Below are 24,615 nucleotides of genomic sequence, written 5' to 3'. Positions count from 1 at the left end.
CTGCCCCAGCTGACCACCAGCTCTGCTGCCCAAAGCAGCTGCTGAGGCCCGGGGCAGCTCCAGGAAGTATGGAGTGGTGTGGAGGTGTGTGGAGGTGTGTGGAGGGGTGTGGAGGGGTGAGGAGGGGTGTGGAGGTGTGTGGAGGGGTGTGGAGGTGTGTGGAGGTGTGTGTAGGGGTGTGTAGGGGTGTGGAGGTGTGTGGAGGTGTGTGGAGGTGTGTGGAGGTGTGTGGAGGTGTGTGTGGAGGGGTGTGGAGGGGTGTGGAGGGGTGTGGAGGGGTGTGGAGGGGTGTGGAGATGTGTGGAGGGGTGTGGAGGTGTGTGGAGGGGTGTGGAGGTGTGTGGAGGGGTGTGGAGGGGTGTAGAGGTGTGTGGAGGGGTGTGTGGAGGTGTGTGGAGGGGTGTGGCGGTGTGTGGAGGTGTGTGGAGGGGTGTGTGGAGGTGTGTGGAGGTGTGTAGAGGGGTGTGGAGGGGTGGAGGTGTGTGGCGGTGTGTGGCGGTGTGTGGCGGTGTGTGGAGGTGTGTAGAGGGGTGTGGAGGGGTGGAGGTGTGTGGCGGTGTGTGGCGGTGTGTGGCGGTGTGTGGCGGTGTGTGGCGGTGTGTGGAGGTGTGTGGAGGGGTGTGGAGGGGTGTGGAGGGGTGTGTGGAGGTGTGTGGAGGGGTGTGGAGGGGTGTGGCGGTGTGTGGAGGTGTGGAGGTGTGTGGAGGTCTGTAGAGGTGTGTAGAGGTGTGTGGAGGGGTGTGGAGGTGTGTGGCGGTGTGTGGCGGTGTGTGGCGGTGTGTGGAGGTCTGTAGAGGTGTGTGGAGGGGTGTGGCGGTGTGTGGAGGGGTTGGAAACGGGGCAGGGCAGGCTGGAGGGCACCGGCTCCCGGTTACCTTGTAGGCCTTCACAAACCGGACGAACACAGGAAAGAAGACAGAGGGGGGCGTCGTCTTGGGGTTTTCTCCAAAATACTTCACCACGTCATCGAAGGCGTCCTGTGGGAAAGCAGACTTCCCTTCACTCCGTCATCCCAGCAGCTGAGCTGGGCGCTCCGGAGAGAACCGCCGCGAAGAGGGTGAGGACAGCGGCTCCCCCGCTCCCCGTCCCTGCGCTCCCCCTCCCTGCGCTCCTCACCGGCCCCCTCACCCGCCCCAGCAGCCGTGTTTCCTCCCCCGCCCGTCAGGCAGCCAGAGCGAGCAGGGCTCACAGGATCCTTCTCTGGGACCCTGCCCCTTCCACACACACACACCTCCCCCCCACACACACACAGGCACACACACACACCCCACTCCACACACACACACCTACACACACACACACACACACACACACACACCTACACACACACACACACACACACACACACACACCCCACTCCACACACACACACCTACACACACACACTTCCACACATACACACTCACACACCTCCACACACACACCTCCACACACACACACACACACACACACACCCCACTCCACACACACACACCTACACACACACACTTCCACACATACACACTCACACACCTCCACACACACACCTCCACACACACACACCCCACTCCACACACACACACCTACACACACACACACACACACACACCCACCCCACTCCACACACACACACCTACACACACACACTTCCACACATACACACTCACACACCTCCACACACACACACACACACACCCCACTCCACACACACACACCTACACACACACACACACACACACACACACCCCACTCCACACACACACACCTACACACACACACACACCCCACTCCACACACACACACCTACACACACACACTTCCACACATACACACTCACACACCTCCACACACACACACACACACACACACACACCCCACTCCACACACACACACCTACACACACACACACACACACACACACACCCCACTCCACACACACACACCTCCACACACACACACACACACACACACACCCCACTCCACACACACACACCTACACACACACACACACACACACACACACACCCCACTCCACACACACACACCTACACACACACACACACACACCCCACTCCACACACACACACCTACACACACACACACACACACACACACACACCCCACTCCACACACACACACCTCCCCCACCCACACACACACAGGCACACACACACCTACACACACACACCTACACACACACACCCCACTCCACACACATACACCTACACACACACACACACACACACACACCCCACTCCACACACACACACCTACACACACACACACACACACACACACCCCACTCCACACACATACACCTACACACACACACTTCCACACATACACACTCACACACCTCCACACACACACCTCCACACACACACACCCCACTCCACACACACACACCTACACACACACACACACACACACACCCCACTCCACACACACACACCTACACACACACACACACACACACACACCCCACTCCACACACACACACCTACACACACACACACACACACACACACCCCACTCCACACACACACACCTACACACACACACACACACACACACACACACACACACCTCCCCCACCCACACACACACAGGCACACACACACCTACACACACACACACCTCCCCCACCCACACACACACAGGCACACACACACCTACACACACACACCCCACTCCACACACATACACCTACACACACACACTTCCACACATACACACTCACACCTCCAAACACACACCTCCACACGCACACACACGCACACACACACACCACCATACACACAAATATTCTATTCCTCTCAAACCAGGGCAGAACTTGAAACCAACGGGATCTTAGAAGTCACTCAAACTTAAATTCCCCACTCGCTGCTGCACTGTTCCTCACAGGAGCCCGCACCAGGGACACTCAAGGTCTGCTTGACGCTTCTGGGACCCAAGACAGCCAGCCTCAGACGGGGGCCACCAACCGCACCCACTGCTGAGTCCCCACAACACTCTGCTTCCCCTTCGGTGGCGCATGCAGTGCTCTGGCTGCTCCTCACGTGTGTGGACCGCCCGCCCAGTGTGTGTGTGAGACCCCAAGGCCAAAGGCCTACAGAAACCAAGCGCACTGGGGACACTGCTTTGCTGAGCACAGCCTGACATGTGTGGGCGGAACCCAACACAGGACTCCCATACAGGAAGCCTGGCAGGGGGTGGGGAGAGGAAGGGGAAACTCGTCAGAAGAGGATGAAACCCCAAATTAGAGAGGCCAACGCACAGGAACAGGAGCCCTTCCAGGTACAATATTCAAGAAGACACTACCTGCTCAGTGAGCTACCTAAGAATTCCACCCTCAGTGGACACAGGGCAATTTCCCCTGAAATCCGGGGCCAACTCCCCAGGGGGCCTGGAGGGATCGCACCGCTGCTTTGTGGGGCAGAGGGCCGGGCACCGACCTGCGCGATCTTGGCGTCGTCCTGCAGCTTCTTCAGCCGCCCCTCGTTGCCGAGGACGAAGTCCTTCAGCAGCGTGTTGTGGTCGTGCATGGTGTACTCGCGCTTGGTCAGGTCCATGCCCCTCTGCAGCTCCTTCACGTCCAGCAAGACGTTCTCCAGGGAGACTGGAGCAGAGAAAGCAACGTTCCCGTGAGCCTCGGCCGGGAGTCCGGACAGCGGGGTGCTGGCCGGCGAGCAGAGCTCTCAGTGGATTCCCTGGGCCACTCAGGGGGCTTGGATCTCATTGCCAGCTTTCAGTGCAGACATCCTTAAACACAAATAACTTATCTCGTGCTCACCACCAAGCCCTGTGTTAAAATTCTTCACACCTAATAACTCATTTGTACCATTACCCATTCCACCAACAAGGAGCAGCAGCACAGCCGGTTACGTGCCCTGCCCTAGGCGGTGGAAGGTGGCAGAGATGGAGTTCAGATAACAACCACGGGCTCCAGTCGGGGGCTTTTACACACCTGCTCCCGGGCTCTGACAGGAGAGGATGGCCTCTGGGTTGGCCTATAAGATGGGAACACTCTGAACTCTGCATTTCTGTGGCTCTCCAGCAGAGGGCAGCATTTTACCTGTGGAACTTGAGTTGTCTTGACCACTTGGCCCCAAGATAGCCTTCTTTTTGTTAAACAGCCCTTCCCTGCTTTAAAGGGTTTGTTAGCACAGAGTGGCCACCTCCCAGGGCAGGTAGCTCCAGGGCATTTGGGCTGGGCCTGGCTCCGGCTCCCCACTGCCGCCGCAGCTCTGCACATGCATGGAATACAGAACAACGTGGGACACTTCCCCTCTAGCTAGGCTCATGCTGCCTTGGTCACCTTTGACTCCTCAATGCTTAGGATGGTGCCCAGTACACAGCAGGGAATCACAAAGGCTCACTGGATACAGGAAGGTGAGTGAATAAGTGAGTGTGGGTATGTAAGGAATCTGAGTCGGCACACCAGAAAAGCAACATAGAAAGCAATACAGCCGGAGTTCCTCCATCTCCCCATTTCCCCCACAGATTAATTTTTTTCCAAATCACACTTTCAGGGAATCTCATTTGGGCCCAATAAAACGTGCTAATTAGTAAGGTTGACATTTTTAAAACTTGTTTTTTAAATTAGAATTGTGATGCTAAAGAACTCCTCTAATTGAGGCAGAGGAAAACTTGAAAGGAGGAAAATCACACCACCGGAAGAGAAATACGGGTCACAGCCCACCTCAGCCCTTAGCCCTCAATTGACCTGTCACAGGGAGCACTACAGTCCTTCATAATCACACTATCATTTCCACCTGCCTCTCCATCCCCACCCGGTTCCAGCAGCATCCATCCCAGGAACAGTGCATTCCCCTCATTCATTCACTTATTCACTTGTTCATTCCTTCATTTATTCCCATGATCAATTTGCCAGGGCAAAGGGAATTATAAAGATAAATAACACTTTAAAAATTAATAAAATAAAATAAGATAAACAACACTTAAACTCATACATACAAAGAACATTTTGATGTTTGCCAGATTTTGGGAGGGGAGGTTGTTAAAAAGGCGAAAGGGATTAAAAAGTACAAATTTCCAGTTATAAAAATAATCATGGGGAGGAAAAGTAGAGCATGGAAAATGGAGTCAATAATCTTATATAATAAAAGCCTAATATGCAATTCAACCAAAAGGCGGAACAACTGGTTGCTATGACGTGCACTGATCACCAGGGGGCAGATGTTCAGCACAGGAGCTGCCCTCTGGTGGTCAGTGTGCTCCCACAGGGGGAGAGCTGGCCAGCCAGAAGCTGAGCTCACCACAGGCGAGTGCAGCCGCAGTGGCGGGAGCCTCTCCTGCCTCCACAGCAGTGCTAAGGAGCAGTGAGTTGAACAGGAAGGTGCAGTGAGCAGGCAGGCGGTAAGGAGCGACGGGTGCCAGACGGTGAGAGGGCCATCCGACTGCCAGCTTAGGCCCACTTCCCAGACTGCGAGAGGTCACAGGCCAGGCTGAGAGACCTCGCCGCCCCCCTGCGCTGGGCCTCTACTATATAATAATTGTATCACGTCAGATGGGTACTAGATTTATCACAGTGATCTTTGAAGAAATAAAATGTCTAATCACTATGTTGTACACCTGAAATTAATGTAATATTTTAAGTCATCTGTAATTGAAAAATAAATTTTTAAAAGATAAATAAAACTTGATTATACCTGCAAGTACAATGGACATGCAAACTGTTACTACAATGGATTCAAAGCCTCAATTCAGCAATTTGGGGTAGGCCTCAGGAATATTAATTTATAATAAACACCTTGTTTCACAATGATAATTTAGGAGTCACACCTTGTAACTAACTCTGAGGTTGATTTGTATGTGTTCCTCTTTCTAACCTAATATTATGTTTAAAAATATAGTTTGTTTTTTTTTACAGAGAGGAAGGGAGAGGGATAGAGAGTTAGAAACATCAATGAGAGAAAATCATATCAATCAGCTGCCTCCTGCACACCTCCCATTGGGGATGTGCCCACAACCCAGGTACACGCCGTTGACTGGAATCGAACCTGGGACCTTTCAGTCCGCAGGCCGACACTCTATTCACTGAGCCAAACCGGTTAGGGCTAACCAAATATTCTTTCTAGAGGACATGGAACTCTGGGCCATACACTGTCTGAGAAGACAACCCAGGTTCTAGTCCTGTTTCTGTTGCTTATGACCCACGTGATGTTAAGCAAGACATTTAACCTCTAAAACAGTCAGCGCTCTCATCTGTCACATGAGGAAATGATTGCCTAGCACAGCACCTACCTCAGAACCGCTGGTGATTTAAATGAGGAGATGCCTAACAGTCATAGCAAAGTCACAACCAAGAAGTACTGGTAATTTAACTTGTTTTCAGGCTAAAGAACCGCCACACCTGAGCTCATGAAACATCACAAAATACAAGTGTTTGTTGAGGGGGTAATTCTCAGACTCTTGTTCTCTTATTTCGAAAAGCAGCAATAAAATAAAGGGCAAAAGATGGAAGAGGGAAGGTGCATACGGCCCAGAGACCTGGGTCTTTACAGAGAGGACACTGAGGGAGGTCACCTTCGTGTCCAAGTTCATTACTGCTCCCAGGGATGGGCCACACCATAGCCCCTGTGTTCCCGCTCAGAGCTGGATGCTTCAGCCGCCTCCTGAGAGGTTCTGAAGGGTGTCTGCTAAGCAGGGATTGCTCTCCCCCCAACCCCCACCCCATTAAAGCCACTCAGGCCCCAAGAGGAACATTCACGGCTCACGTCCAGTACCTGCCGCAGCTTTCTCCACATAATGCAGCTCGTTGTAGAAGAGGGACACCTGCTGGTACTTCTCCTTGACGACATTGGATATGTAGTGCAGCAGCGTTTGCTTCCGGTCTGTGGACTTTGTATCTAAAAGCTGGAGACAAAAGGGCGTGAGGGTCAGAGGGAAAGGCAGTGGGAGAGTTACCCATCTACGAAGGTCTCTCGGAGTCAGCGGCGGGGCACAGGTGCCCAGCACGGACAAACAACACTGCTGGGAGATTCCAGCCTGCATCTGTTCCTGGATGAGCCAGCCCGCCGACTTTAAACGACGAGGGGACATCCTAACGAGGGGACAGGCTCCACGTCAGGGATGACTCTGGCACCGAGAACGGTCCCCACCCCGCACCTCTCTGGCCTCAGAGCAGGAGGACTCCCGGTGGAGGGCTTTCCCAGGCGGAGGCCCAGAGCAGAGGGCGTGGGGAGCCGACAGGTGTGCACAGGTTCGCCCTACACCGCAGGGCTCCTACACGGCGGTCTTCAAGAGAAGGGTAGCTCAGCCCTTCTCTTCGTTTCTGGCCTCTCATGACCCACACCAGACGTGCCCAGCAGTCCACGGCCTTCTGGGGGACAGCACTGTGACTAAGGGGACACTGACTGTCAAGTAACCACACCACCCCCAGGCTGGGGACTCCGCTCCCGCCCCATCTCCGGGCGTGGGAGCCGCGTAGGCCCCGCACCATCTGTCTCCCCACAAGGCTGTGTCACACAGCATTTCCTCAGCTACTGTTTATAAAAATCAGGTGGCTCTGAAAGCCAGGGCACCCATTACATCCAGGGGGGGGGGGGGGGGGGGGAATTTTTTAGAAAGGACAGAAAAGGTTAAAGAAGTTTTTAAAAATGCCCCAATTCCATGCATCCTCTCTGTAAATACCTCAGCATCCTTCTATTCAGGTTTTCCTACCTACTTCACTTAGTTGGAAACTACCTGTACATTCCATTTATACCCTGTGCTTTCTTTTCTCAACACAGGATTACCTACCCTGTTGCCCCGAAAATAAGAGAGTGTCTTATATTAATTTTTGCTCCCAAAGATGCGCTAGATCTTATTTTCAGGGGATGTCTTATTTTCGGGGAAACACGGTACTTCTTTGAAAATTCTTCACAGGTATTCTAGCAGCTGAAGAAGTGTTCCCTGTATTAACTATGGCTATAGCATATTTAATTATTTCTCCAAATATTGGCTCTCTATGATGTTGCTAATTATTTGCAATGATGAGTAAATACGGCATCCACCATTCGGACTCCTGAGGATGGATTCCTAGAAATGGAAACACTGGGTCAAAGGGTAGGAGTGTTTCCAAGGATCTAAGTGCCACTGGCAAACGCTGTCCCAGAACACGGGCACCGACTGGTCCTCCACTAGCAGAGCATCCTCATCACAGCATCCCAGAATGTAATCTCTGCCTCCAGGATGTGATCTCTGCCAGCTGCTCTCTGCCTCAGAGAGCTCTTGCATTTCTCAAGTCCACTCACCAGATCTAAACTCTGAAGCTTGAATCCATAAACTGCTCCTCGTTTACTGCTGTTCATGTAGTTCCCAAGGGCCAAGATGATCTGCAAACAAAAGCAAGATGAGAGATGCCCATCAGCCCAGCTCCCAGGCAGAGGATGGGGCTGTCAGCCCCTACCCCCAACTCCACCCCCCGCTCCCCGTCCAGACACCAAGGAAACGTCACTTGCCTCCAGAATTTTCTTGAGTTTTTGAGACGACTTTATAGAGACAGATGCTGCTATAATGGAGTGCAGTTGCTAGATTCCGGTCAAAGGAAGGAAGGGGAGGGAAGAAAAACAAAGATGTTAAAAATGGGGGGCTCTAATAGGAAATTAAGAGCTAATACAGAAGAAAACAGGCCTGCACTTAGACCTTAAAGCCTCCATGCTGAGGTTCTGTAAGTAAATGTGAGTGCTCTGCCAGGTCTTAGGTAACCACTTCATTCCGTGCGAGCTCTTCCCTCACATGATTTGAACTGAGAAGTGATGTCAGCACCGGCTTGTCACAAACCTGTGACCACAAGGCTCAGTCAGCAGCGCGTTCCAGCAGAGCTCAACTCCCGGCCCCCTCTCGCCATGGGACACGGTTTGTATTTAAACCAACGGGGCTGCTCAGCGATGGAGACAAAACAGCAAAGGAGCAGAACCAGACGCTCTCAGAAGGTGTTCGGACAGACGGTATCCACACTCCTATAATCAGTTACCATCAAAAGCCTGTTTAGGCTCTAACTGGTTTTGGCTCAGTGGACAGAGCATTGGCCTGCGGACTCAAGGGTCCCAGGTTCGATTCCGATCAAGGGCATGTACCTTGGTTGCGGGCACATACCCATTGGGGAGTGTGCAGAGGCAGCTGATCGATGTTTCTCTCTCATAGATGTTTCAAACTCTCTATCCCTCTCCCTTCCTCTCTGTAAAAAAAAAGCAATAAAAATATATATTATTTTTAAAAATCAATTTAAAAAAGCTTGTTTAGAAGCAGAACTGGAAAAGAACCTTCTAAGATATTTATGTCTGTGATATCATAGCCTCCGCCAGATCATCATAGAGGAGGGGACATGGCTGGCTCTTCTCCCTGCATCCCCCCCTCCCCCCCTCCCAGTGCACTGCCGCCAGCTCCAAGGAAGTGGCTGCCCGTGATAACTATGACGCTACCAATGACAGCCAGTAAGCCTGTCCGTTAGAGAGCTGGGATGGGTTTTGAAATGAAAGTCGCACTCTCAGCTCTGCCACCCCAGCCAGAGAGCTGGTCTCTTCAGGAGGGGACGGAGGCTAAGAAAATGGTTTTTCCTTGTCCTCCGTATTGACCGGCACTTTAAAACCCAGAGGACACATATAGACGCAGAAGATGGCATCCTGAGTCTAGGGAGAATGGTAAGACGTGGAAAATGTCACCATTTTCAAATTCACTTGGCACGCACAAAATGGAAAAGATGGCCGAACTAAAAACGGAATCTAGAAAGTTCTGGGAAGGCGTGTTTAGAGCCCATGGCACGAAGCACAATCCTGAGAGAGACTTCAACCAGCAAAAAGGACTCAGTACCTCGTGGGAACCCCTCCCCGGCCAGAGCCGCGGCACTCACCGGCGTGAGCATCTGGACGCTCTCGGCGAAGTTCCCGATGAAGGCCATGATGGTCATCTTCTGCATGAGCCGCTCGATCTTGCTGAACTGCATCATGAAGCGGTCCTCGTCCGACAAGTTCTCCAGCGGCTTCCTCTCCCGCTCGTAGAGCCGGAGCACCTTCACCTCGTTCTCGGTCGGCAAGAACCGCATCAAGCACTCCACAAAGTCCACAGGCAGCGTCTTCAAGTCGAAGCTGAGGGCAGAGGGGGACAGGTCAGTGCTGGAGGGAAAACCCCCGCCCTTCCACCCACACCCGCATCGGGTCCGGCTCAGGAGCCACCATGTCAGAGCATCACAGGGACGGACGGTGAAGAGGCCCCGTGGTGCTGGCTCCTGGCTGTGCAGCAAGCGCCTTCCCTGGTCCTTCCTGACAACCTGGACTCAAAGACCCCACACCCAGTTTTTTAAGCTGTTACCAGAGCGCGAAGTCTCCAGAAATCAACAGTAAATGACAGTGGGACGAGGCAGAGAAAGGCTGAGGCATCAATGGTTAAGTCATTTGAGGACGTGGATTTTTTAGGCATGTTAAGTACTGCTAATTAGGAGATTAATATTATACACATGATTATAGAATATCTGGTGAACTCCAGCCGAAACCGGTTTGGCTCAGTGGTAGAGCGTCGGTCTGCGGACTGAAAGGTCCCGGGTTCGATTCCGGTCAGGGGCATGTACATTGGTTACGGGCACATCCCCAGTAGGGTGCGTAAAAGAGGCAGCTAGTCGATGTTTCTCTCTCATCGACGTTTCTAGCTCTTTATCTCTCTCCTTTCCTCTGTAAAAAATCAATAAAATATATTAAAAAAAAAAAAAGAATATCTGGTGAACTCTGTAAAATATTTAAATTAAACCAATAACTGGGAATATATTTTCTTCTTTAGGAAAAAAAATGGAACTAAATGCCAGTGCCATATGGATATTTTGGCTTAAGTGTATACATCCCTTGGAGGACTACCAGATCCTTGTGGATATATGCTCAATTTGAACAAAGTATCTGCTACAACCTCTAGATTGTTCTCCAGACAATCTTTGTTGGGCAAAATAATATAATTATATTAATCACCATGGCAAACAAGGCATGTAAAAATTAAAAATCAAAGTGTGTATCAGGTTCCAACCTCAGAAATCAGAACAGACTGGAGGAATGCACTATTAGATTATGACCCTGGCAGAGGACATAAAATTGAAACAGATGATTTCTTGGGGCCATTTACTGCAGGAGGAATCCCTGATCAAAATTTATGAAATGCCAATTTACAATGATTTAGTTCCTGAAACATCTAATAACATCCTTATCATATTTGAAAGTCATCATGACCATAAGAAGAGTAGAAAGATTTCTCTAAGAGAAAAATAAATAAAACCAATGCCTTCTCTGGTCTTCAAGGATAAAAACAAAACATAACAAAAAAAACTCAACTTTGTTTAAAATGTCCTGAAAGCACTAAAAGCAACAGCAATCACATTCCTATTGTTATAAATTAAAATATGCCTCCGTATCCTATGCGCATCTGGTGTTGAATGGCATCATTCCACAAATGCCATCACATTTGTATTCAATAAATCTGAGTAAAATTCAGATACTCAAGAGAAAACTGACATTTCTTCCTTTCCTTAGCATCTGCAAGACCCCACCCAACTTTCCTTTTACGGAAGCTTTGCTGTAGACCTACACGAGAGCCGACCAAGATAATTAATGTCACGATCCCGTTGTTCTTCCCAAACGATTATAATTACTCCTTGTAATACCACCCTCCCGGGGTAACGTATGGCCCACCTCTTTTGTGTTAACATTTCATTAAGCTCTCCAGCTGCACAGATGTAACAACGGGACTCTCTGGTGTGTGGATATCAACAATTGCTCCATCTTTTACCTTAGGTCTTGCCTCACTCTTGAAATATTCCTGTCATCTACGAATTCATGACCTTCTTGTTTTACTGAAATAGAGTTCCCCAGAATGCCCTGAACTTACACGTGAATGGCTTTACAGATCTCGTCGGCGGTCTTTCCAGCTTTCCTTAAAGTGATGGCAAGGTTTTTGGCCCTATTTGCTTCCAGGAGCGTCACCTTGTTGGATCCCTTCTGCGTTATCTTTTGTTTGCTTGAGGAAAGATCAATGGCAGGACCTTGGGCTTTGGTCTTAAATATTTCCTCAAATTCATCCACATTTAAATCCTGGGGTAGAGAGGACAAATGAATTAAACTTAAAGATTAAGTTAGGAAGCCACCATTTAGAGTGTCAAAGAACTTACACAATGCCTGTCTTTGACCATGGTCTGCTCTATTTTCTGGTTTGTGCTCGAATGAGTTATATCACGTATGTAGACATGAAAGTTGAAAGTACATGACTGGTCCCAACCAGCCAATTCAAATGCCTTTCAATAATTAGCTTGCAGGGATGGCAACCACAGACTAAAACTATCCATCAAACCGGCTAGTGAGTATGATTATTAAGACCTCATTCACTTTAATTTAATAAAGAGTTTTATGCCCTTTATAAGTTAAGGGAAGACCTTATGTCAGATATACATACGTATATGCTCATATACACTGAGTGGCCAGATTATTATGCATTCAAGATCATAATAATCTGGCCACTCGTGTGTGTGTGTGTGTGTGTGTGTGTGTGTGTGTATTAGAGGCCCGATACATGAATTTGTGCATGGGTGGGGTCTGGCCAGCCTGGCCAAGATGAGGGGACATGGGCAGTTGGCCAGCCTGCCTGCTGGTTGAACTCCTGGTCGAGGGGATAATTTGATTATTAGCCTTTTATTATATAGAATATACACTGAGTGGTTAGATTTATTATGAGTTCAGAGATCATAATAATCTGGCCACTCAGTGTGTACACACACACACACACATTTGGCATACACTGAAGGTGCTAAAAACTATTTCATTTTAACATAACTTTTTAAACAAAGTTTTAAACCCACCTTATAAAATAGTTTGCAATTTTATTATATTCTTGGACATCATATATCTTTTTTTTTTTTTTCTTATCTTTTCTTTCCATCAAAACCCTTAAAACACCAACACTTTAATCACCAAGATGCCCAGGTTACTAACACACCCATTTTGGCTTTGCTGTACAGAGTAACCCGTAGGACAGATACCTCCAGAATCCGCTCGTCATCAATCTCATTGAAGACTGTGCCGTTGATCTGATTTGGCTTCAGGGCAACCCAGTTAAAGACTGGCATTCTGAATTTCGTCTTGATTGGCTTCTTAATTTTCACAGCTACAGAGGTCAGAGAGAAGGAAATTGTGATTACACAGTGACCCCATGACCCTCCAGAGCACTCAGTCAACAGTCCTTGCAGATGGCACATTAACCCTGGAGGAAGGCTGGCAGAGGGCACCCGGGTAGTCCAACCCACCCGTGGCTGCGGCCAGAGCAGTCCGAGGCCGGCTGGCACCGCACTGTGTTCCAGTCGCCTAAGAGCTGGGGGCTGGCTGTCTTTTTAATGCGGGCAACTGGTTTGCTGCATCACGGTCACAATGTCTGGACAATGCTTAAGGCAAATAAATACTGGGGAGCAAAAATGACCAGCGAAGAGGGCACCTGCTCCGGGGACTGGGACTGAAACGGTGAGCCCCAGTGTCACTTTGACATCCTAAGTCCCTGGCTCTAGAACACGCCTCTCCGAACGCATCTCAGAAGATGACCAGAGACGACAGACAGTGTCTCTCTGAACCCCCAGGAATGTAGCATCAGGAATGCTGACTTCCAGCCAGAGCAATGCATTCCTGTGGATGGTTTTAAAAATGGGGGTTATACTGGCTGCCGAGTGATTTCAATAGACTGAGGGCCACGAGTGGCTGAACACAGAAAATGTTCAAGGAGACAGAAGGGTACTTGGGACCAGGACTTGTACTGCTTTTTGAGAATGGCCCCTGCCCCTCCCCCTCGTGAAGAGCAAGTTCTCCCCAGGGCTCACTGTGTGGGACCAGAGGCCTGGACGAACTCAGTCCAAACTCTGAAAACCTCTGGACAGAGAGGGAGGGCTCTATCTCTGAGGGGCCCAGGGAGCAACCCCAACTCCTCTTACTTTGGGGAAATGAGCTAAAACGGCAATCCATTAAAAATGCCATTTGCCTTAACTGGTTTGGCTCAGTGGATAGAGCATCAGCCTGCAGACACAAGGGAGTCCCAGGTTTGATTCCGGTCAGGGGTGTGTACCTTGGTTGCAGGCATATCCCCAGTAGGGGGTGTGCAGGAGGCAGCTGGTCGATGTTTCTTTTTCACCGATGTTTCTAACTCTCTCTCTCCCTTCCTCTCTGCAAAAAATCAATAAAACATAGAATTTTTTTAAATGCCATTAGTTAATTCCACATCATAAAGAAGTCCTCCCAAGCTATGAGTTATACATATCTGCCTTCCTTAGTATGCCCTGGGGCGCCCACCACACTATTGGGGAGCTCTGCTCTTTGCCATCCTTAGCAAGAAAAGGAAAACTTCAGTGCAAGGGGGAATAATGCAGAACACACCCGGGCTTTTACGGGGCGGCCTGCCTCAGAGGGAGGCAGACAGCGCCTCTCATTCCTCCAGAGTTACACGTGCGACACAATCCACGGCAGAATGTCATCCGTCACCGACACAAAGGCATGCAGGGACACAGAACACAGCTTTGCCACACCAGGCCTTCCCACTCCACTGCCGGGCTCCTCGCCACACTGCACCCTTTGCCTACGCTGCCCAGGGATACCTGAGGCCTTCCTGGGACCCAGAACAGCCCTTCCTCTGCGCTGGGACTTGGGCGATGTTGAGGGGAAGGGCTGTGTGGGGAGCTGACCATAATCTTTGGTGAGAGGCCAGGGACACTTGGTTCCAGCATCCCTCCACAGGCACCGTGGCCTCTGGACACTCATTGCAAGTCACTCCATTGGCAGCCACCTTACTTGTTAGCTCGTTAGTGAGATTAGTAGTAATAAGCCTGAGACCAGAAGACGGGCAAATAAAGTCTTCAGGGCAGGCTGTCCTGACTCTGGGGAAGGGAGTATAATCTGAGGAGGAGCTCTGCAGGTGACTATGGCATGAAGTTCTCAGGCTAAGGGGGTGGGCAGGTGCTCCAGGAGAGAGCCGGGAGCCCAGGGAGGTGGCAATAGCAGCTCATCCTTGTTCTGTGAAGCTTTCTCTTTCCCCCCAGAACAGTGGTCGGCAAACTCATTAGTCAACAGAGCCAAATATCAAGAGTACGACGATTGAAATTTCTTCTGAGAGCCAAATTTTTTAAACTTAAACTATGGGTAGGTACACTATTAACTTAATTAGGGCACTCCTAAGCTGGCCTTTGCTTAAAATTCAAGGGGCCAGAGAGCCGCCTGTGGCTCTCAAGCTGCAGTTTGCTGACCATTGACCAAGAGTAAGTCCAAAGTCTTTAGAGAGCTGAGGCCTTAGACCCAACTATGAAAATTAAACTAAAAGAAAGAACACTCCTTTCCTCAGGGAGAAAGGAATGTGGCACAGGACCCAGGATATCTGCTTGAGGGCCATCATCTCTCCTACAGGGTCGGCTGAAACCTGTGGGCAAGCCTGGGACAACAGTCAGCAACACCGAGACGCCCCGCAGACACAGAGTCAAAATGCAATGGGTCAGCGTAGGTGGAGTGGAAGGATGGAAGGCACGGTGTGACCAACAGGAGCACAACGCAAATACGCAGCACACTCAGTGAGCAGCAACCTACAGAAAAGCTTGATGGGCCCATCTTTTGTGGAAGCAGGAAGAACAAAGAAAATACAAATCACATTAGATACAGTTAGAGTCAAGCGGCTCAGCAGCTGACACGCTCTTCACGTAGAATCTCAGGCTTCTCGGACACACTTCGTGAGGCAGGCCAGAGCCAAAAATCCATTTCCCTTCGGCCTGCCTTGAAGACTCATTTATTTTGTTTTTTTAAAAACTAATCCATTTTAGAAAAGGGGGAAAAAATGATTTCATTATAGTAGTCCCAAACAGCCATTTTCAACTGTGCTAAGTACTCCTAAAGATAAGGGAAATGTTTTCATGAAAAATAATCAGCCAGAGTCCACACCCTCACTGTGAAGTTCCAAAGCGCATTCCACCGCGGAAACAACACAGGGTGCAGACTGCCCAGCGCCCTGCAGCGCTGGCCTCACTAGGACTTGGGAGCCAGTCGATTGATCACAGATTGGAGGGAAGTAGACCTTAAGCTTCAAATGCACATTTCCCATCACTGTAATTTCCTCTATAAACTGCAAAGGAAACTTAACTAAATATAGGGGGGCCTCCTCCTGGTTCCCATCTCGGCCACCAAGAGCACACTTGCTCATGGCCTGCTGGAGGGACAGACATCCTTTGGCCAGCGGATCCGGGGACCTCGTGGTCACAGGTTTCTGGCTTCCCAAGAGCCCTTGGCATGTATGTCCCAGCTCTGTCTCTGGCTCTACCGGGACATCCTGTTTCTGTCTGGCCTCTTGGTTCCAGAGAGAGAAAAGCTACCGGACACCGTGGCGAAGCATCTCACAGCATGGCCTGCACCACGCAGCATGTAGGGCTAGACTGAGGTTGAGTATCGAGAAGAGATGAAAGGCCTTGTAGAAACTGCCGGACCGCAAGCTACCAGCTACGCGTAAGGTTCTCACAATCCTTACGTCTTGTGAAACAGAACACCCTGCGATTGTTCAGAGGACACAGGGCACTAAAGGGCAGTTTCTTCCAACCCCACACACAGTCCTCTAAACTGCAGGAGACACAGAGGGGACAGCTCCCCATGGAACCAGCTCCGAAGGCAGCAGTGGGGAATCGGCTGAACAGAGAAGCAACCGGCCAGCACATTTTTAAAATTAAGCAGGAACAGCCAAAACCGGTTTGGCTCAATGGCTAGAGCATCGGCTTGGGGACTGAAGGGTCCCGGGTACCTTGGTTGCGGGCATATCCCCAGTAGGGGGTGTGCAAGAGGCGGCTGATCGATGACTCTCTCTCATCGATGTTTCCAACTCTCTATCTCTCTCCCTTCCTCTCTGTACAAAATCAATAAAATATATTTAAAAAAATAAAAAAATAAAATTAAGCAGGAACAAAATTAACCATCAAGGGACAAGACCCATTCAGAAGGGCCCTGGACCCACATCTCAGCCTCCTGGCTCCTTCGCTTGGTAAGGCAGTCCTGAGGCCCGGCCGAGCTCAGGTGGGTGCCAGCAGAAGCTGCCAGAAAGGAAGCAGGACTGAAGGAGGGACACCACAGCCAGCACATCTCACAGGGAGTGCGCGTAGGGCCACACGGAATCCGTGAGCCCAGCGCACAGGACAAGTTCAGGTTTCCACGTGGAAAACAGCCTGTTGATGGGGCAGGTTCCCGGGTCAGGTGAAGGCTTTTTGGTTTGTTTACGCTGCAAAAGCCAACAGTTCCACGGTGACACGCTTTCTGTTTTTGTCCTTCAGAGGCAATAACAGCTGTAAAGCAGTGGTTGTCAACCTTTCTCATGCCGAGACCCTTGAATACAGTTCCTCATGTTGGGGTGACCCCCCCCACCAAAAAATTATTTTCGTTGCTACTTCACAGCTAATTTTGCTACTGTTAACGAATCGTCATGTAAATATCTGTGTTTCCCGATGGGCTTAGGCTCCACAGAAGCGGTTCTTAACCTGTGGGTCACAACCCACAGGTAGCAGAATGGAAAAAAAAAAAAAAAAAGTAGGGGCATTAGAAAGATTGAGAACCACTGCTCTAGAGGGAAGTGGTAGTTTGGGATGACCTTGAAGGGTGAAGGTGAGTCCCTGGTTTCCTGAGAACATTCCTTTATTTGTTGCTCGAACAGTTTGATAGGAGCTGGGGTGTGGAACCAGTTTGCTGTGGGCAGCGTTCTGTCCCTAGGATGCGTTAGCACCACTGGGGACGCTGTGGTGAGACACGCGAAGGGACACAGGCTGGGAAGTCCTTGGCCGCTGCCGTCTTTTAGAACTACCGCAAAAAGCTCTGAGCACTCCCGCCGCAGCCTTGGAAATGGGAAAACGTAAAGACAGCGGCAGCTCCTGGGCAAAAATGAGACCTCGCCGAGGGACCCAGGGGTCTTCAAACTACGGCCCGCGGGCCACATGCGGCCCGCAGAGGAGTCTGATCCGGCCTGCCAGGTTTTTTGGGCAGTGAGCGCAGCCGAGGTGTTACAGTAGGAATTAGTAGTTCATATAGTCCGGCCCTCCAGCTCTCTGAGGGACCGTGATCTGGCCCCCACTTTAAAAAGTTTGAGGACCCTTGGCTAAGCGGATGAGGCGGCGGGATCATCTGATGTCACGGGGACGGCACCGCGAAGCTCAGAGCAACTCCCCAAGCCAGGAAGACACGCCGAGGCCGGGAGAGCAGCGAGCAGTGCTTTAGAGAGGAGTCAACACGCATTTCCGAGTCGAAGATGAACTCCCATTTCGAGGCATTAGAGCAACTGTCTTCCTCTCGCCCACACCCCCCGCCTTACTGCTGGCTGGGGAGGCCGCCGCACTGGGTCCCGGTCGGCAGGAAGACGAGGTGCACCAGCAGGAAGCATTTCAGGGCATCCTAATGCGGCTGCTGGCAACGTACCCCCTGAAAGCGTCCCTGCACTGCAGTGAGTCCTGATGCCCTCCGATACTCGGAAAGCCTGCAAGCCTGCGTCAGGCAGTTACACAAAAAGGCTCGGCCCCCTCCCACACACCCCTCCTCGTTTTAGGGGACATCGCAGATACCTTCGAGATAGAAGAGCCGCAGGCACCAGAGCAGCCTGTCAGAGCTTCGACTACGACAGACGTCCAGACGTGTTTGCTGGGCCCGTGAAAACGCACGCATCCCAAGAAGGCAGTAACCTGTCCCTCCCTCCCCTGGAGGGTGCTGAGACAGTGTGGGGCCAGGACCTCACGCCCATGAGAGAGGGACAAACCTACTGAGAGGGGGCGGCCCCCTGAGCGTGACCATCTCCCCGGCGCCTCAGCAGGATGTTCTATCAAGAGGAGAGACGTGACAATTCAAGGGACTTGGGAGTCTGAAGAAAGGCATGGACCCTCGGAAGTGAGAACAATGAGTATTCTGACAAGGGTACACCAGGGTCTTATTCCCTGCTCTTACCTGCTAATCCTGAGTTGAAAACCACCGTGGGTGAAGACGTCCCGGGCAGCGGGGGTGCAGAAGGAGGAAGGGGTGGCGGTAGAGGCGGCGCTGGCACAGTCTCGGAGGCAGGACCCGGCAGAGGCGGCGGAGGGGGTGGAGGAGGCGGGGGCGGGGGCGGAGGAGGAGGGGGCATAGGTGGTGTCACCGGGCCGTTTTGCACTAGCAAAAGAAAAGAAACAAACGGACTTAGAAACCAGGGGGATGGTTTTTCCTGCCACAGGCCACGTGCACACAAAGGACATCCGTGGAGCAGTGAGTAAACGAAAGGAGAACAAATATCCCAATACCACCCCCTTCTCCCGCCAGGGCCTCTTACCAGCTTCAGGCGCATCTGACACCAGAGGTAGAGGTGGGGGAGGGGGCAAGGGTCCCCCCGCGGCTTCCGAGCCCCCGGACGGCGGCGTGCCGGGAGCCACGACCGGCAGGATGGCGATGTCCCCGTCCCCTTTCTTCTGAATCTTAATGGTCCCTTGTTTTTCCAGTTCATGGATCCTTTTTTCCAGGGTCGACTGTCTCTGAATGGCTTCTTCTTTCTCTTTGACCATTTTCCTTAACGTGTGAACCTGGGTATTTGCATCTTTGTAGATTTCCTGCAAAAGAGTCCACGGTCAGGAGTCTGGCTTCACAGGGCATGCTTGCCTCTCGCCACCAGATTGGCAAACTGAGGACAAAGAAAACAGCCGAAAGGAAAAAAAAAAAAAAAAAAAAAAAAAAAAAAAAGGAAAGAAAAGAAAAGAAAGAGGATACTGAGATAGAGGAATTCTATAAAACTCAGCCAGAACCTATAAAGTCCCATTCGTTATCGTTGGCTCACCGGCAATGCATGTGCTGTATGTTAGCAATTCTTGTTGCTAACGTGGTTCTTCCCACTCGTTAGTGCTTGACTGTCCCAGCAGGGGGAGAGGCACAGAGTCGAGATGACCCAGCCATGACTTCAGAGGTGACTTTAGGATATCCCGTGGGTATTCTGGTGGCTTCTCATGTTTTTCTTTCACTTACTTTAAAACTCATTCTGACTCTGGCAGTAGCCAAAGGGGCCCTACATTAGCCTTGGACAGAAGTCCAAGTGGATTAAAAACCTGCAAGGTGTGGAATAACTGGCTGAAGGGTGGCCAGAGGCCTGCTGGCCCTAAACGGTCTCCCTGGCCTTCACCATGCCCCCGGCCAAGCGCAGGACAGCCATTGCTGCCACGTTTTCCGTTCGGGAACATGGTCAACAAAACAGGCCAGTGCTCCCCTCCGCTGAGGACTTGTTTCTGTCTGGGTTTTTAGCAGAAAATGAAGAAGTTACCGTTTCAACTCAAAGGCTGTCCCGCTTCCTTTTATCAGGGGCTCCGGGGAGAGGATGCGATGGCACTGACTCGCCGGGCCTTGTACCCGGGACCTCTCACCACAGCCCCCGGCAGGCAGGGGAACATTCTTCACACCCTGCCTATTATTAATACCCGAGAGCCTGCCCTTGAATTGAGTCCATATGCTCCAACTCCGTCTCGATGGCATGCCAGAAAATAAATTTCCTAGAGTTAACTCCAGGACATGTCAGACTATCCAGCAACACACACAGACATGATAAGCATCGCATAAAACGTGCCGTTTCATTAACGGCGGTGTGTAAAGGCGAGCCGTTTGCCCGAAGGCCCTCCAGGCGACTCGGCGGTTTTATGTTCCCTGCGATTCTAAACACACGGATGGGGCTCCATAAATACCTGACATGGGAGGTAAAACAATGCCAGCGCCAAATAAAACAGCTGCGCTTATCTGATAATAAAATGGATTGGTTTCGCTTTGACTTTTTTCCCTTCCCTTTTTTTTTTTTTTTTTTTTGGTGAACGCCATTAGGTCTCGCCTGTGTGGTGATGTCAGCATTTCCATGGCAACCACCAAAATCTGGTTTCAAGTAGAAGCAACGCAGAGCAACAAGGAAACCCAAGTTCTATTAGACATAAGTGAGTGGCATGAATTAAGCCCACGCTGTGTTTTTACGGCTAACCAAATGAGTGGTCCGCACAGTCAACTCCGACTCCGTCCAGATGGGAAAACACTGTTGCTCCTGAAACCCGTGACAAGGACACAGTGCCCGGAGCGTGTGATGGCACACGCGCGTGGACAGCCCACACCGTGCCCGTCCCTTCGGAGGATCGCCCGGAAACAGTCCCCACAGACAGGATGCCCAGGGCATTCCTCGGACAGGAACGCTGGGCCAGGCGAGGGCCGGAGCGCCCTCCCCGGGGGCCCGCGCCGCCGTCACCGTCACACTCACTCGAACCACATCCAGCTCCTTGTTCCTCTGCATGAGCTGCTTCTCCAGCTCCACGATCTTGGACATGGCTTCGTTCTCCGTGTCTTGCAGCTTCTCAGACAACTGTAAGGTGCGAAAGGGAGGCTGCGTCACAACCCGGGGCCACTGGGACCGGCTCCCGGGCCCTCAGCAAGGGGAGCGGCGCAGAGGCCGGAAGGGGCCCATCGCAGCCCTGGGAGTGTTCCATAGGCCGCTTTATGGAAATGTAAATTTTATGGCACGGCTCTGACTGCATTTTGTTTTCAACGGGAATTAATTGATACACGGTCCTCAATAAAACCCATACGTGAGTTCTGGCACGTCTCTCTCCATTTCTGCAGGGGCTGGAGGAGAGCGGCGGAGGGAGGAGGAAGCCCACCGTCCCTTCTCCAAGAAGGGCCCGTGGGCAAAAGGCTTTGAAAACTGTTGATCCAGAAAACTTGGCTGTGTTAGTATAGGTCAGTGTTTTTCAACCGCTGTTCCGCGGCGAGATGTTGCCTGGTGTGCCGTAGGTGCAGACAAGACAAGAATTTTATAATTTTTCACTATTTTGTTTACTTAATATTTCATAATAAAGTAATTATAAAATACTTTCTTTGTGTTTATTTGATTCCTATTCAAGAGAATTACTTTATATATAGTCAATATAGGCACAGAGTTAAATTTTTTAACATTTTCTAATGGTGGTGTGCCTCATGATTTTTTTCATGAAACAAGTGTGCCTTTGCCCAAAAAAGGTTGAAAAACACTGGTATAGGTAACCAGCTGAATTAATACAACTGCTTGTTTGGGCCTAAACTACCCAAATATTAAACGTCACTCTGGAGGGGCCGTTCACACCCACAGGGGGCCTCCTACGAAAGCAGGTTATAGACGTCTGGTCGCGCAATGCTGGCCAGGGCTTCCAGAGCAAGACAGGGTGAGCCGTGGGTCAGACAGGTCCTCTCCACATGAGGCTCTAGAATAGGGGTGTCGAACTCAATCAGAGAAGGGGCCAAAATCTAAAATCCAGCCTAAATCGCGGGCCGAATGGTTTACTGAACAGTCATAAACTGACAATGTCATAAACTGACAGCGGAGTGCAGTGATGACAGCGTGGTGCGGGCCACATTGCAAGGCCTGGCGGGCTGGATTTGGCCCGCGGGCCTTGTGTTTGACACATGTGCTCTAGAACTAAGCAGCCTCGCACTCCTTTCCTCTCCCTGACAACCATTACAAGGGAGGGAAATCACGGAGGCAGGCGGAAGGGAAGAGGGGAGACTTACACTGATCAGATCTAAGCACCATTCAAGTCTCTTAAGGGAAGAAGCACTAAGCCCGTAACTGCTCTTCCCAAGCAAGAGGCTACCGAGCAACTTGGCTCAACCACAGCCACGCGGATGCACATGTGCCGAGTGACGGGAAAAGGTGACGGACACTAAACACATGTAAACTAGGAACCAGGAGAATGTGGAGGGAGAGAAACGTTCAAAGGGGAAAATAACTGTCCCTCCAAAAGAGGCGATTCATGTCACAATCTCAGGGACACTGTCAGACCAGCAGAAGATTCGGGTCCTCCCAAGGCCTGGGTTTTTAAGCAGCACCGTTTTTCCATCCATTCTTGTTATATTACAGGTGATCGGCTGCGGGATGAACCAGTGAATAGCCGCTCATTCCCCTGGATCGGCAGCGAGAAAACCCCCCTGAATGGAAAAGGAGTCCCAGCCCTGACACAGTGCACACATCACACTAAGAGGACACGCCGCCGGGAGAGCAGGACCTGGGGAAGGTGCACCGGTGCCCCTAAAAAGGTTCATCGATGAAGTGAATCCACAAGGCAGGAACGTGCAGACAGGCACAGGAAGCCACCAGACGCCCTGTCCACGGGCTCGTGTGGACACATTTGGCAGAAGGCGACTCATATTCAGGAGAAGAAATGTATTCCCCTCTGGCCAAATGCACACGTTTGAGTTGCACTTCCCTCTAGGGTAGGGGTGTCGAACTCAATCAGAGAAGGGGCCAAAATCTAAAATCCAGCCTAAATCGCGGGCCGAATGGTTTACTGAACAGTCATAAACTGACAATGTCATAAACTGACAGCGGAGTGCAGTGATGACAGCGCGGTGCGGGCCACATTGCAAGGCCTGGCGGGCTGGATTTGGCCCGCGGGCCTTGTGTTTGACACATGTGCTCTAGGGTCATGCTTATCACGGAACTCTCCTGTGCCAACAACAGCGTGGCCAGGGACTGTGGACTCAGCAGGCACTGGGCAGGTGCGCTAAGTCAAGGCCACGATCCCACAGAGTGTGAAGTAATGCTCCCGCCTTCCTGAGAGAACCCCGAGTGGCCTCTGACAGCCCTCTAGCTCATCCCTACGCTCCACGCCCTGTCATTCTCGGCCACCAAGCGGACACTGATTCTGTTCTGCACCCCTCGAAACACAAGCCTGTTTTCCTTTTCTGGGAAGTAGTTACATGAGAGAGGTTTTCTTCCAGCTCCTCCACCCTTTCCAAGGCTGCATTCTTGGTCTCCGCGTCCTCCAGCAGGGCCCCCACGTCGAACACGTTGTCCAGGTACGCCTGGATCTGCACCTGCAGCTTGTCGCTCTCCGTGTGTTTCAGCTTCTACACATCAAATGGCAAGAGAAGGGGGTGTTAGCCTATCGGTGAAGACAGAATGCAATTACCCAACAGCATACGCAGTTTTGTTTGTTCCACATAGTCTAGTCCAGTGGTTGGCAAACTCATTAGTCAACAGAGCCAAATGTCAACAGTACGATTGAAATGTCTTTTGAGAGCCAAATTTTTTCTAACGCTACTTCTTCAAAACAGACTTGCCCAGGCCGTGGTATTTTGTGGAAGAGCCATACTCAAAGGGCCAAAAAGCCAAATGTGGATCACGTGCTGCAGTTTGCCGACCACGGGTCTAGTGTGTTCTAAGAGAGGGTTTGATAGGTCCTCCTCCTTAAGAGAATTTAAGGGGTGACCATCCCAGAGGGTAGCATCAGCTTGCTTTCTGGGGAAGACCTCTTCCAAATACACTCATTTCCCCACTCCTTCCTGTGGGTATATTCCAACCTAAAACCTTCTGATGCAGGTGAATTCAGAAAAATTAAAAACAACTTTGAACGGGAACGAGAGTCACGGGGAACATAAAACCTGAGAGGTATCTGTGTGGAAAAAGAGATAGGAGTGGCTGGTAACTGGCCTGGGTAATGATGGTAGCTCTAATTGGAGGTAGGGTTGTGGGACAGTGGAGCAGGCACTGATCGAATATATTGGCCTGGGGGCTTATTTTAACACAAATTGCTAGAGCCCACCCTCTATTACTTCCCTATGACACTGCCGCCCATCAGGAGCTCAGGGTTCCCGAAGCACAGGTCAG

General features: G+C 51.0%; 1 protein-coding gene across 3 annotated transcripts in view; it reads right to left on the bottom strand.

Moving 5' to 3' along the window:
• Positions 1-24,615, bottom strand: part of FMNL2 (formin like 2) — a 304,305-nt gene that overhangs the window by 10,951 nt on the left and 268,739 nt on the right. For all 3 annotated transcript variants that reach the window (XM_084893028.1, XM_084893029.1, XM_084893027.1), the window contains exons 12-23: positions 23,706-23,855; positions 21,235-21,336; positions 19,291-19,564; positions 18,933-19,133; positions 12,992-13,116; positions 11,848-12,050; positions 9,836-10,070; positions 8,445-8,513; positions 8,238-8,318; positions 6,729-6,858; positions 3,435-3,598; positions 876-977 (exon numbers count right to left, since the gene is read on the bottom strand). In XM_084893028.1, the coding sequence (XP_084749154.1) occupies positions 876-977; positions 3,435-3,598; positions 6,729-6,858; positions 8,238-8,318; positions 8,445-8,513; positions 9,836-10,070; positions 11,848-12,050; positions 12,992-13,116; positions 18,933-19,133; positions 19,291-19,564; positions 21,235-21,336; positions 23,706-23,855 (1,836 nt within the window). The remainder of the gene's footprint in view (positions 1-875; positions 978-3,434; positions 3,599-6,728; positions 6,859-8,237; positions 8,319-8,444; positions 8,514-9,835; positions 10,071-11,847; positions 12,051-12,991; positions 13,117-18,932; positions 19,134-19,290; positions 19,565-21,234; positions 21,337-23,705; positions 23,856-24,615) is intronic.

This window comes from Pipistrellus hanaki (assembly GCF_964339955.1).
Source record: "Pipistrellus hanaki genome assembly, chromosome: 8".
NCBI classification, from domain to species: domain Eukaryota; kingdom Metazoa; phylum Chordata; class Mammalia; order Chiroptera; family Vespertilionidae; genus Pipistrellus; species Pipistrellus hanaki.
The sequence above is the reverse complement of the archived record's forward strand: the minus strand, read 5'-3'. Positions and strand labels throughout refer to the sequence as shown.